Genomic DNA, 14,499 nt, shown 5'->3' on the forward strand with positions numbered 1-14,499 from the left:
AGAAGGTGCTAGTTATAAACCAGAAACAATGCTGGCATCTTTATCTTGGACTTCCAAGCCTCCAGAGCTATAAGAAATAAATTTCTGTCATTTACAAGATACCCAATTTGGGATATTTTGCTATAGTGGCCCTAATAGACTAAGGCATTCACATTAGGGAAAAATTTGCAAAGGAAAAAAATTAAGTGCTATGTATCTCTCATGTGAACTGCATGAAAAGAAATGTTAATAATTATGATACTGCAATTTTATTTATTTACTCAAAGTGGTCCTCAAGTCATTTTAGATGAAGTGAGTTAACTCTATGAATAAGCTATTCATAATTTTGTGCCCCAAACATATAAATTGTGCCAGCTTCTAAATGAAAATGACTCATCCCCAAAGCTAGACATAAAAAAAATGATTGGAATATTTTATCCAATTCTGCTTTTTTGGAATATTTTATCCAATCTGCTTTTATAAAGGAATTTCTGAATCTGCAAGTTTATAAGAAATGAAGTGAATTGGACTAGATAAAACATGCAGGGAGTTTTAAAATATCACCTTAGGCAGATTTGACCATATTTTTTAATTTGTGCTTCAAAAGATATTGCCAATAATTGACTGCTTCTTTTCTCTCTGCATAGCCAGTCCATAACTATTGTACTGATGTGATCCCGGAAACCATTCTATAAGTCTGACCATCGCAAAATGAATTATGTTTCTACTGGAACAATGTCACAATTGGTATGATATAAAAAACCAGAGCTATATCAAACAGTGCATCATAAAGACATCTGTACATTTGTATAATAAATTAAAATGCCAAAAAAATGTGCATAAGCAAACCACATAAAATTATTGTACTAAAGGCTTTTTAATTCATTTCTATATAAGCATATGTCACAACCTAGTCAGCATTTATACCTTTATTTCACACAAGATATGCTTTTTCCATTTTTTTTTTTAAATTTTTTTATTTATTTATTTATTTTTGGGACAGAGAGAGACAGAGCATGAACGGGGGAGGGGCAGACAGAGAGGGAGACACAGAATCGGAAACAGGCTCCAGGCTCTGAGCCATCAGCCCAGAGCCTGACGCGGGGCTCGAACTCACAGACCGCGAGATCGTGACCTGGCTGAAGTCGGACGCTTAACCGACTGCACCACCCAGGCGCCCCTGGTTCTTCCATTTAAAATTGTTTTTAACGTTTATTTTTGAGAGACAGAGAGAAATAGAGTATGAGTTAGGGAGGAGCAAAGAGGAAGACACAGAATCCGAAGCAGGCTCCAGGCTCTGAGCTGTCAGCACAGAGCCCGACACAGGACTCAAACTAATGAACCGTGAGATCATGACCTAAGCCGAAGTCGGACACTTACCCAACTGAGCCACCAAGTGTACCAGTTTCTTCCATTTAAGCGAATGAAGTCTAATAGGTAAAATGAGACCTATTCAAATAACTAAGTAGGGGGTGCCATATATGTGATACAACTTAGAAGGGCATTGATAGGAAAAGAATCATTAGTAACTAGAAAAATCAATAAAGGCATTATAGATTAGAGCCATTAATCTAAAATTAATATACTAGTTATCAACAAATGTAACTTAATGTTTAATGAGTGATACTTGTGATTTTCCTTCTTAAAACTTACGAGGATTGAGAAGAATGATTTGTGTGGCTCCATTTCCTTACAAATACTAATGGTTCCCTTTTCTCATTAAATGTCCTTGTAGCATTCAATGATATTACCTTTAATTCCACTGAAAATTAGTTAAACCAAAAGCTGAGATCATCATTTTAACTCTCCAAATGCCAGTAACATTTTTTTTTGTACTTTAAAGTTCCATTTAGAATTTCAGGATTAGGAGGAAACATTTATAAAATTAGATATTTTAATTATCAGCTTTTCTTTGCTCTTCATTTTGAGCTCCAACAACCTTTGTGCCACAGAATGGAAGTGTGAAAGTACATATACCAAAACGCCAGTAGAGTTCATTTTCCTGATGTATGGTAAAGGTGGGGTGTTTGGAAATGGATTCCTTGAACATTAATGTACTTTATTCTTTACTGTCCAAGTGCCTCTCAGAGTCACTGTACAGCATTGGTAGCTGGGCCTCAGTGGTAGAAATTAGCCAAAGACATAAATTACACATATAATTCACAGTGCCAATTGAGCATGCGAGCAAAACTCTACATAAATTAGGGACACAGGAGTTCATGTATTCTAAACATTTGATATCAAGAGCCATAATCCAAATCAAACATCCCCTTAACAGTGTAAATTATAAAATAGTCAGAATTATTAAATCGGTTACATTGACAAGATCATGTCAATGTCTCCTAATCTGGAACTCTATCTTCCAGGCCTCTCTTTCATCTTTGTATCTTCAGAGTAGGCTCTCAATAAATATTTATTTAAAGAAACTGTAAAAGAATAAATAAGTAAATGAATGAATGAAGGATAAGCTAATAAAGGAAAGAACAGTTGCCCCCCCCCAAAAAAAAGTGGATTCATAGTTAAGTGTTTCGCTAGTTAATATGGGGCTTAATTCGTCTGAGATTACTTAGCTATTGTCAGTAATATCTAAATTCTGGATTTTAACACGCCAAGAATTAAAGTAGGATATGAGAAGCTAATAATCTGCAAGTAACTATTTCTTCCCTCAAAGGTAAATATGGTCTGTTCTTCTACCAAAAAAGTCCTACAGATTATTTTTTGCTTTGTTTTTACTTTGCCATTCCCAGTTTCTACAAAAGCAAACAGGATGCCAAACTGCATATGAGAAAAAGTATGCTATCAGAGTAAAACTAGCCATAAATGAATGCTGGCAGAATCCCTTAGCACAAACAGTTCGGGGCAATGTTGTGATGCATTTGCCAAGTTATCTAAAGACAATGCAACTTTCTGAACCAGCACTTTAATGTACAGAAATAAATACTTCCAAATTTATTAAGGTTCCCAGAAATTTAGTCAAGTTAATTTAGATATATAGCTCAAGGACTATAAGTCAGGAAGAGAGCACATCCAAAAAACAGAACTTGTAATTACAAATCAATCTTTAACTTTCAAAGAGGTCTTAATCTTTTTTGAGCACAGTGACCAACACAGTGTGAGTCATAAATCAGAGTCCATTAACAGGGAGGGAGGAGGCAAGCAGGAATTCTCAGTTAATTAAAAGAACTGATGTACACTAAATCTTTTGAGAATATGATAGTCCTTAGTGCCCACCAAATATATCAGGGTCAACACCTTCTAGACACAAGCAAGAGACTACTTCCTGGAGACTTTTGTGGCAAGGAGGGGCCAAGTGATTAGATCTAGTCAATAATTTGTCAGAGAAGGTGAAATGAGTCTCTACAGGTCAGAGCATTTATTACTGGGATGAGGACCTCCAGAGATCTTTTTGCCATGGTAAAAGGCAATATTTGCAATAGTTCAACAGCCTGGACATAGAATGAGACATTAAATGGAACTTCCTGAACCTTCTAGAACAAACATGTAGCCTGAGTGAGAAATCCATATTATAAAGCCACTAAGATTTGGAGGTTATTTGCTATCATGTATCATAGCTTATCCTTATTTCATACACTCAAGCACTTTCCTTCCTGTAATGATGTCAGAGCCTCTGTGTTGTCCGTTATATATGAATCTATCCTCACATTAATAATTGTTTATAGAGCAGGATGATCTTACATATGGAGTTAAATGTCACTGTGTGAAGCTGTTGGAGAAACAATGACAAATCCTTAAATTTACTCACTTATATACCACAGTCTAGGGGAGCCTGGGTGGCTCAGTAGCTTGAGCGTCCGACTTTGGCTCAGGTCATGATCTCACTGCTTGTGAGTTCCAGCCCCGCATAGTGCTCTGTGTTGACAGCCCAGAGCCTGGAGCCTGCTTCAGATTCTGTGTCCCTCTCTTGCTCTACCCCTCCCTTGCTCCTGCTCGCTTTCTCTCTCAAGAATAAATAAAACATTTAAAAAAATTATATACCACAGTCTAGAAGAAAAGTTCATAAAAAGAAAGGGCCTATTTCTACAAAATATTTTTTTAAATATGTGGGCCATCCTAAGAAAGGTATCAGGAAAATAATAGAGAAAATGAAGGAAAGTCTTTACTTAAAGCAGTTTGAAAATATTTAACAAATGTGAATCCTTATCAAATTTTTCCAGATATATTCTGGTTTCATGTAATAAATTTAAGCCAACTCCAATTTCTTCTGAGGCACTGAGGTTCAAAGAATTAATACATCCTCCTCTTTCTCTTTCAGATTGAAATATCCCCAAAATATACAAAATCACTAGAACTGTGGTCTAACCTATTAGGGCATATCTTTGTTCACTCAGAAACTCTCGGCATCTTAATAAATAAAGCAAGCCATATCCTACTGGTAAACTTAAATCCCCATCAACTAGACAAAATACTCCAGTCCCTTCTAAGTATGAACATCTTTTTTTGCAACAATGTTCCTTTCTACATGAGTTACCTTTCAGTAAAGACACTGATACCATTCATCAGTACATCAAGAAGTACACATTTTAAGTACAGAATCAGCATTAAATTGGTTTTTTTTTGTATCCCTTACAGAAGATTATAGCCTAGACCCAGAACAAGCACAGACCGCCTTAACTGTGTTTAACTTCATTACAAATAAATAATGCAAAAAATAAATAATAATTTTAAACTTATTACATTCTCCCCAAAGCATTTAAGATTTAAAGTTAGGTAGAATCCAAATCTGAATCCTATCTCTGCCACCTACTATCTGTATTTTGAGGTAAACTGCTTATCTTCTTAGAGTTCTATTTTCCTTTACAAAATGTGATTAATAATAGTATCACTTGGGGGTGTCTGGGTGGCTCAGTGGGTTAAGCAACCATAAAACTTTGGGTCAGGTCATGATCTTGTGGTTCATGAGCTTGAGCCCCACGTCGGGCTCTGTGCTCACAGCTTAGCCTGGAGCCTATTTCAGATTCTGTGTGTCCCATTCTCCCTGACCCTCCCCCACTTGTGCTCTGTCTCTCTCTCTCTCTCTCCCTCTCTCTTTCCAAAAAATAAATAAACATTTAAAAAATAATAATAATAATAACAATATCATTTGGTGGATAGTATTGGGAGGACTGGATGTGATAAAACACATGAAGCATTAAGAGAAGTACTTTGGTCCAAATAAATATTGAAAATACATGTTACTATTATTATTTCTCCAAAAGTAAAGAATAACTCAACATGAATGTTTTCCTACATATATACATTTGCTTGAATTGTTTTAGAAGAGGAATACAGAAAATGTGTCACGGTCGGACATAAAGCTATAATTTCCAAAAAAGGCCACTCGTTTCACATATAGCTAAGATTACCTAAAGAGTCCTAACATTTGCTCTCTTTGCTATGAGCTAAACAACATATTTTACACATTTTAAATTCATGATTACACTGTAAAATTAAAGGATGAGATAGTAGTTGTGAGATCTAAAAAAAAAAAAAAAAATTAAAGCCATAAAACAATTTTGATAGGTTTCATATAGAAATTCAATCACCAGTATTTATTTTAACAAGTGTTATCTGTAAATCCAGTGAACATGTACAATATTTTAATGGAGTTTCTATTCTATCAAGGATAGCCTTTCCCCATCCATGGCAATGATGTAATTCTGCCATCTAGTGGAAGAGCTGTACCACTGCAGGGACACTTTTTGAAAAGTGTAAAAAGCCTCAAATGAAAGAACAAAACTGCATTTCTGTGTTCTGACATTTTAAATACTAAATCTTGATTGTGGATTGGGAAGAATAATTTGTGATGTTACAAAGAGAATTGCTGAAATATAGTATGAAAATCATGAGCTACAAAGAATATGTAAAAGGCCCAACTCTGGGCAAGTCCAATGCATACTGCATAATTATTAACATAAATACATCTTACGAAGGAAAAATAAGAATTTCGTGAAGAGAAATGTTTCATAATAAGTAGTTATCCATGATTTTTAATTCTGCATCAACTCAAAATCTTTTTTAACGTGTTCTTGCACTTAAACAATAGCAACTGCAATAGTAATACAATATTTTCAATGCACCAAAAGATGAAATTTAACACCATTCTCTATGTAAAAATATAAATACACAAAATTCTACTGTATGATAGAAACAAAAATCCCACTATCAGTTGTTGTTTTGCAGTTACTGATTTGCCCAATATTAAGATATAGCCAAACCTAATCTAATTGTTAGAACTTCTAACTTCAAGGAAATGTTTTGGCTATCACTCAATGTTACCTCAGTAACTTAAGACTTCTTCACAATACAATTGTCAAAACTGGATGACCTATTTACATTTGAAACCAAATCATCTAAAATACACAGAGATAAAATACATGAGTAATTTAGTTTTGAGCATTTTTCACACATATCCATGAACAGGGGATATAGGTAAGTAGGTAAGCAGGTACACAGGTAGACCTATCGTTTCAAAGAAGCACTGTTAAATACCAGGAATCAAAAACGCTGCTGGAAAAGCATACATCTGTGAGGAAATGAACAAGAGAACTCCAAAAGGCAATACCACCCCAATATTTGTAAGACCTGAGGCCCCCTAGACCTCTTGCAGTCTACTCATCAATTTCCCACCCTGGCTTTATCTTTCACTGCGAATGAGCATCACACACATGCCTCTAAGACACCACAGCCCTCAAGTGCAAGCTCAGAAACAACTCCCCTATAGACATGCTACCTTACCCTTCACCAGCAGGCTCACGCAGTTTGAACCAGAAATCTGGAATCTGTTATTCAGAATGTGTCAAAGCTTTGGATGGGCATTTTGCCTTGACCCCAAAAGCTCCTCACCCTGTGTGGATGGGCAACTGTAAAACGTCAAGCAGAGTAGGATCCCTGAAGAATCAATGGGTGGTACTGGCATAATGGCAGAATATAAAAGGACATTTTTTAGAGTGGCTATAGGGTAGAGAGATGGTGTGAAATAATGGTTATCAAAGGGTACCCTCATGATCAGCTTTTTTCTTAGCTTGCGTATCCCAGGGTCTTGATCTAGAACACAGAGTATCAAACTTTCTATGGAAGCAAGGAAGACAGGAATTGAGGGCAACTATCATGGTGTGCTATTATGTGTCAAGACCCATAAGAGTTTCGAGTGCAAACATAGCCTCTTTAACTTGGGATATCAACTAAGGAGATAGATGTTTTCTTCAAGTTATGAAATGTCTATTCTTCAGTCTGTTTTCATATTGCAAAAGGCAGGAATATCCCAGTCCTGTACATAACTATTTTAATAAATGCAAGTATATGTGTATACTTACCATGCTGTTCATTTTTGAAGATGATGAACCTGCTCTTTGTTTTCTTAGACTGTTCACTTCTTCTACATTTCCATCTTTTGGTTTCAAAATCATTCTGCTACTCCCTGCAGTTCCTTCAGATGAGGATCGCAATCGCCTCTCTATAAATCTCCCTTCACGATATGGACTGAAGCTACTGGCAAGAACTATTAAAATAAATAAATAAACAAACAAACAAATAAATAAATAAATATTAATACAAATGCTTAACTGTAGTTTTTACAAATGTTCTATTTAAAGCAAATAAGAAACTCTTAGTGTCATTCAAAAATTCTCTATCATAGAAAGAAGTTTTAAATTAATAGTGGTAAGTTTAGTTTACTTAATCACATAATGATTTTGAAGCTCAAAACCTCTGCAGCCATCCTTGGCTTCTCCATACTTCATGTAAATCACATAAGCAAATCCTGTCTTTATTACCCTCAAATTGTATACAGAATCTGATTACTTCCTACCTTCCCCACTAACATCCTGGACCAAACTCCCATCAACCCTAGCTTGGGTTACTATAATACTGAACAGTCTCCTTCCTTTGCCTATTCCTATCTGACTCTCCCCCACAAAAACCACAGCCTTCTTTCCACATGGTAACCAGAATGATACACTGAAGACATAAGTAACATTGATCATGAGCATTCCCCTAGTCATAGAGCTATGTTTAACCAATGTCCTATCAGTTTCCTTATGATAACCCTACTCTATCCCTTCATTTAAGGGCCTCCCCATGTTCATCTGTTCACTTTTCTAACTTCATCTTCTGCTGCACCCTCCTCCTTCACTCTGTTTATGCTACTCTGGACCTCTTGCCATTGCTAGAACACTGCAGGCACACTCCAGTACCAAAGTGGCCTTATACCACATAGTCTTTGCACAGTTATACTTCTCTTAAATATTTGTACATCCTTCTCCCAAGTCATCTTCAACTCTTTGCTAATATGTTACCTTGATTAATACTCTGCCCACCATACTTAAAAATGCAAACTACAGTGAACTATCAGAAAATGAAATTAAGAAAACAATCTTATTTACAATAGCATCAAAAAGGATAAAATACTTAGAAATAAATTTAGCCACAGAGTGAAAGATCTCTTACACTGAAAACTGTAAGACACTGATGAAACAAGTTGAGACACAAATAAATGGAAAGATATTCTATGTTCATAGATTGAAGAATTAATGTTCTTAAAATTTCCATACTACTCAAAGCAATCCACAGATTCAATTCAATCTCTATCAAAATTATAATGGCATTTTTCATGAAAATACAGAAAACCATTGTATAAAGAACCACAAAAGACCCCAAATAGCTGAAGCAATCTTGAGAAAGCATAAAGCTGGAGGTGTCACATTTCCTGATTACAAACTATACCACAAAGCTGTAGTAATCAAAACAGTATGGTATTTGCATAAAGACAGACACACAGATCAATGGGACAGAATAAAGAGCCCAGAAATAAAAGCATCATATATGAGCAATTAATTTTTGACAAAAGACTCATGAGTATGAAATGCAGAAAGGATAGTCTCTTCAGTAAATGGTGCTGGAGAAACTGAATAACCACATGCAAAAGAATAAACAGAGACCCCCATCTTACAGTATACAAAAACAAAACCCTCAAAATGATTTAAATATTTGAACATAACATCTGAAAATGTAAAATTCTAGGAAAACAAAACAAAATAAAACAAAACAGCGGGTAATGCTCCTTGACATTAGTCTTGGCAATGACTTTTCGGATTTCACACCAAAAGCAAAACCAATAAAAGCAAAAAATAACAAATAGAACTATTTCAAAGCAAAAAGCTTCTGTACAGCAAAGTAAATAATCTACAAAATGAAAAGGCAAATTATGGAATGGGAGAAAATATTTTCAAATATCATATCCTCTGAGAGGTTAATATCCAAAATATACAAGGAACTCATACAACTCAATAGAAAATAACAATAATAATCCAATTTAAAAATGAGCAAGTAGACTAAACAGACATTTTTTTTTCCAAAAAGACATACAAAATAGCCAAGAGGTACATGAAAAGGTGCTCAACATCACTAATTATAAGGGAATGCAAATCAAGACCACATGAGATATTATATCACACCGGTCAGGGTAGCTATTAGCAAAAATTCAAACAAGTGGAAAGTGTAGAGAAAAGGGCACCTTTATACACTGATGGTAGGAATGTAAACTGGTACAGTCACTATGAAAAAAAGTATGTAGTTTCTTCATGAAATTAAATAGAGTTACCATGTGATCTAGGAATTCCATTTATGGGTATATATTCAAAGGAAATGAAATCATTATCTCAGAGAGCTATCTGTATGCCCATGTTTATAGCAACATTGTGCACAATAGCCAAGATATGTAAACAATCTAAGTGTCCCATCAATGATGAAGAGACAAGAAGATGTGATATGTAAATATAAAGGGATACTATTCAGCCTTTAAAAAGAAGGAAATAGTGTCACTTGTGACAACATGGGTACAACTGCAGGGCATTAAGCTAAGCAAAATAAGCCAGATAGAGGAAGACAAACAATCTATGGTATCAGTTACATGTGGGTTCTTAAACAAAAAAATTGTTTTAAACAGTTGAACTGATTGAAATGCAAAGTAGAAAAGTGGTTGCAATTGGAGCCCGTGGGTGGCTTAGTAGGTTAAGCATCCAACTCTTGATTTCGGCTCAGGTCATGGTTTCATGACCCCCACCTTGGGCTCTGCCCTGTCAATGCAGAGCCTGCTTAGGATTCTCTCTCTCCCTCTCTCTCTGTCCCTACCCTGCTTTTGCTAAATACATACATATATACATACATAAATACAAACATGAAAAAAATGAAAAAGGGAAAAGAAAGAGTGGTTGCAAGAACCTATTAGGCCAAATATAACAGTTCTTTTTAAATAACTTTTTAAGCTAACGAATAAAAATTAAAATGCCAGAGTGCTCAACTTTACATTATTTTTTTCTGTTTGTTTATTTATTTTTGAGAGACAGAGGCAGACAGAGAGAGAGAAAGGAGAAAGGGAGACAGGATTTGAGGCGGGCTCTGCACCAACAGCAGAGAGCCCAATACGGGGCTGGAACTCACCAGCCGCAAGATCATGACCTGAGCTGAAGTTGGACGCTCAACTGGATGAGCCACCCAGGTATCCCTATATTATTATTTTTGATATGACTACATATTTCATACATTCAGATATATATTAAATACTAGCCTAGATATGTTTCATAACAAATACAGAATAAATTCAGTATTATGGAGTTTAGTGCACATAGCAACTCTTTCTTATATAAAATACATCTGCATAACTGGTTTTCAAATGTTAAACTTCCAAATTATAAAATCCTTCTGAATGGCACATGAATATCTCCACAAAATGAAGAACTGAATTCTATTATTTTTTCCTTATTCACATTACCAGCTTGTTTGCCTATCCGTCTCTATTTTACAAGTTGTAGATAACCTGAATAAATAGCTAATGTCCCAAGAACAGGCAACATATTATCAAATTCATTGAAATTACTTTAATGTGGTAAATGGCTCATGATTAGGATCTTCGTGAACAGATTAATAGCAAGATATTTCCACAGAGATAAATATATATAGTATTCAATTTGACATTGAAGCAAATGATCGTTTCTAAATAAGAATTAGATATAATCAAGGTAAGTACATTTCTACCCTTTTTGTATTCCATTTCTTTAAAAAAAAGACTGCCTAAATTCCAATTTGAGATCCACCATTTACTAACAATGTGATTTCATAGTTATTTAATTTAATCCTAAATTATTAATAACTGCCATATAAACTTTTAGTTAAGATTAAATGACACTTATCTTGATGAGCACTGAGTAAGATATGGAATTCATGAATCACTATATTGTATCCTTGAATCTCATATAACATTGTGTATTAACTATACTGGAATTAAAATTTTTTTAAATAAATGAAAAGTAAATTTAAAGAAAGATTAAATGAAATAATGAATACAAATTGCTCAACACATTTTTTTGGCACATATTAAGTGTACAAAAAGGGTGAGCATCATCGATATCATCATCATTGTTCTTCTCATTATAATTAAAGAAATAAGCAGATACAACTAAAGTTATAAGTACAGACAAGGTCACCAAGATCAAAACATAAAAAAGTAGGCAGATGCATAAAAGTGATGATGTATCAAATGTGAAAAATATTAAGTTATACAATTATACAGCTAAATAATTCACTCATGCATTTAAAACTTTAAAATTGTTATATTCATGGAGGGACTAGCTGGATTAATCATATAATCTTATGATGCTTGATACTCTATAATTTAACTTATTATAAGTTGTATATAATATTTTAGTGTTATCCTTAACGGTTTGGAAAGAGCTGGGGTCATGATGTCACTAAGCCTAGTCACTAAGAGCCTGAGCTTTGAACTGAGATAGTTGTAACTTGTGCTACTTAACAGCTATATGATCCTTGGTCTGTTTTTGCATTTGTAAAATGGAACATGTAAATGTCTATCTCATAAAGTTTGTATCCCAAACAATTATGTACTAACTTTGTGACTTTGGACACATCACTTAGCCTATTTGTGTTCCAAATATCTTGACTGTAAAATGGGTTACTATAATAGTAGTGATTTCAAGCATCTGAGAATTCAATGAATTAATGTATCCAAAGAGCACAAAATGGGAAACGAGACACAATAAACATTCAATGTTGGGAGAACTAGTTGACAGTAACAGTAGTAGTAGCAGAAGCAGCAAAGGCAGCAGCAGTGGTACGTCAAATACAGCCCAGTACGTGGTAAGAATTCAACAGTTTTCTTAACTGAAATTTATATTAAATAACAAAATTTTCTGTTAAATAACATAATGACATACTAGAGTAATTCAAGCACCCATCCCCCCTTTATAGAAAGCAAAGAGAAGGTACCCAAGGTTACACAGGTAGTTAATGACAGACACAAGTTTAAAACCAAGCTCCAAGAACAGTACTTTTAAAGCCTGCAAGTCTATTGTAATTAGACATAGAGACTATTTGTGCTGAAACGTGGATCCTACTTAATAAAGACAGTTTTGGTAAAAGAAGAAATAGAATTTAAATTATAGAAAATTTCTTTCAGGGTGATTTTGGCTGGAATATACTCATTTTACTGACTAAGAAATAACAAGACTCATTTACCTTAAAAAAGAGAATCCTTTTACACAAAGCCACATCGCAAATAAAAATAATTTATTTCCCCCTCTCTTCTGAGGGCCAGAATCTTGGCAACACAACTAAGAAAAATGAGTAGTATTGCTGAATTACATTGTTACCATAGTATGAAATTTAAAATCAAGTAGAGAAAAGATTTAAAATAAATTATAAATCAGAAAAAAAAAAAACTAGAGAATGAAAAATAAGGAAATGTGGTTTCTATTCATGGGATGAAATAAGAAGATTAAATAAACTAGAATGAAATTATAAATCATGTTTATTATACAAAGAAAATCAGCATACCTTTGGCAGGATTTGATTCGTATCCATATGATGTTTTGTTAAAAATATGATGATCACCAGAAGAGGGTATTATCCTTGAATCTGAAATAGGATGAATCCCTTTAACACGATCACTTATTGCTTTATGTTGCTCATAAAATCCAAGTTTCCTCGGAGAGCTTGTTGCCAACATTGTTTCACCATTTTGTACTACCTTATGTTCTTCTCTTTGCATATCTCCTGATAGATGAGTCTCTGACTTGTTCCCATTCATAACAGGTAGTTCAGTTATTTGCAATAACACTTCCTTCTGATTAGCAGCAGAGGTTTCTAGTAAGGAATTAGATTCAGTGCTACATCGGCCTTCTAACCTGTATTTCCCAGGAGACATAATTGCACAGGGAACAGTTCCCATAAGGTCTATTGTTGTCTTTGTAACAGCAGCAGGATTGGGAGAGATCTGAGAGGTAGAATCATTGTGGCCAAAGTTCTCACAGTGGGATGCCATGCTTCCACTTTTAGGAAATGCATCTGCTTCAGACACAGAATCTTCAGTCAAGGCTAAGAACTCTGAAGGTGTCTGAGCTGTTGTAAGATCAGCAGAAAGCAGGGGTGATTGTAAAGAGCTTCCTGCCCGTTCTGTTACATCCACAGAACAAGATGGAGAAGCTCTTACTAATACAGGTTCTCTCTCCTGGTACTGTGTAATTTCCAATGAGAATCCAGACTGTTGTACCAATGAAATGGATTGGCTCTGTGGAACTGGCTTAGAAAATTTATAGTGAGATGAAAAAGATTTAGTGAGTAGCTTCTTTGTTGACTGCTTAACAGAACGGCGAGTTTGTTCTTCTGTGAATCCAGAATCATCCCCTTCACTTTTGCCAGAACTTAGGCAATTTATAAAGACATTCTTATTAGTTGAGTGCTCCTTTTCCTTTTCAAAATCTTCTGTCAAGGATCTCGTTATTTTCTTATTTCGTGAACTACTAAAACCAACAGAAGGTCTTCCCCTGGTTTTAATATGTTCTTCCAAACTCAGTTTCTGTATACTGCTATGACCAGATTGAGCACCATTTGAAATACTAAGGTTCTGGTTGGTAGTGTCTTGCTTAGGTTCACCTCCTTTCTTATGGTGGAAACTAATGGAAGGAGTACGGAATATGCTCCTGCGTTTACCTGTACTACCTGAGCTTGAATTAGTGCTGGAAGGAGAGGAACTGTGGACACCAACTGTATTACTGGAGGAGGGTGAAGAAGGAAGAGAATCATGTCTTCTGCTAATACTTCTTCTGAATATTGGCAACCGGGAGACCAGGGTAGATCGTCTTGATCCTGAGTCCCCCATTGGGACTCCAAGGCTTGAGCTGTGACAGCCAATTTAGCAGCCTAAAAAAGGTAAAACAAAAAGAATGCATCAAAAGAAATCAATTATAAATAAGACATTTTAAAACAAAACACTGTTTTTCAGGACATGGACTAGAACTTGGCTCATACTAAAATGATAATAAAATTCTGATGAGGATTTTTTTTAATTTATAAGTAGCAAAATTATCCAGTGATTTGCACAATGATTTTATAATGGCTCAGCAATGTCAAGATTACCAAGAATATTTAGTCTATGCAAAAGATTGTTGGGTTGAGAAACACAAGATCACTATTCAAGACCCAGCCTTACTACTCCCACTGGTTCTATAA

The 14,499-nt window shown here is 34.9% G+C and overlaps 1 protein-coding gene across 5 annotated transcripts in view; it reads right to left on the reverse strand.

Annotated features, from left to right (window-relative positions):
• CCSER1 (coiled-coil serine rich protein 1) overlaps positions 1 to 14,499 on the reverse strand; it is a 1,309,738-nt gene that overhangs the window by 1,149,057 nt on the left and 146,182 nt on the right. For all 5 annotated transcript variants that reach the window (XM_058719574.1, XM_058719575.1, XM_058719576.1 and 2 more), the window contains exons 2-3: positions 12,826 to 14,190; positions 7,293 to 7,477 (exon numbers count right to left, since the gene is read on the reverse strand). In XM_058719574.1, the coding sequence (XP_058575557.1) occupies positions 7,293 to 7,477; positions 12,826 to 14,149 (1,509 nt within the window). In that variant the 5' untranslated portion in view covers positions 14,150 to 14,190. The remainder of the gene's footprint in view (positions 1 to 7,292; positions 7,478 to 12,825; positions 14,191 to 14,499) is intronic.

This window comes from Neofelis nebulosa, chromosome 3 (assembly GCF_028018385.1).
Source record: "Neofelis nebulosa isolate mNeoNeb1 chromosome 3, mNeoNeb1.pri, whole genome shotgun sequence".
In the NCBI taxonomy this organism is placed as follows: domain Eukaryota; kingdom Metazoa; phylum Chordata; class Mammalia; order Carnivora; family Felidae; genus Neofelis; species Neofelis nebulosa.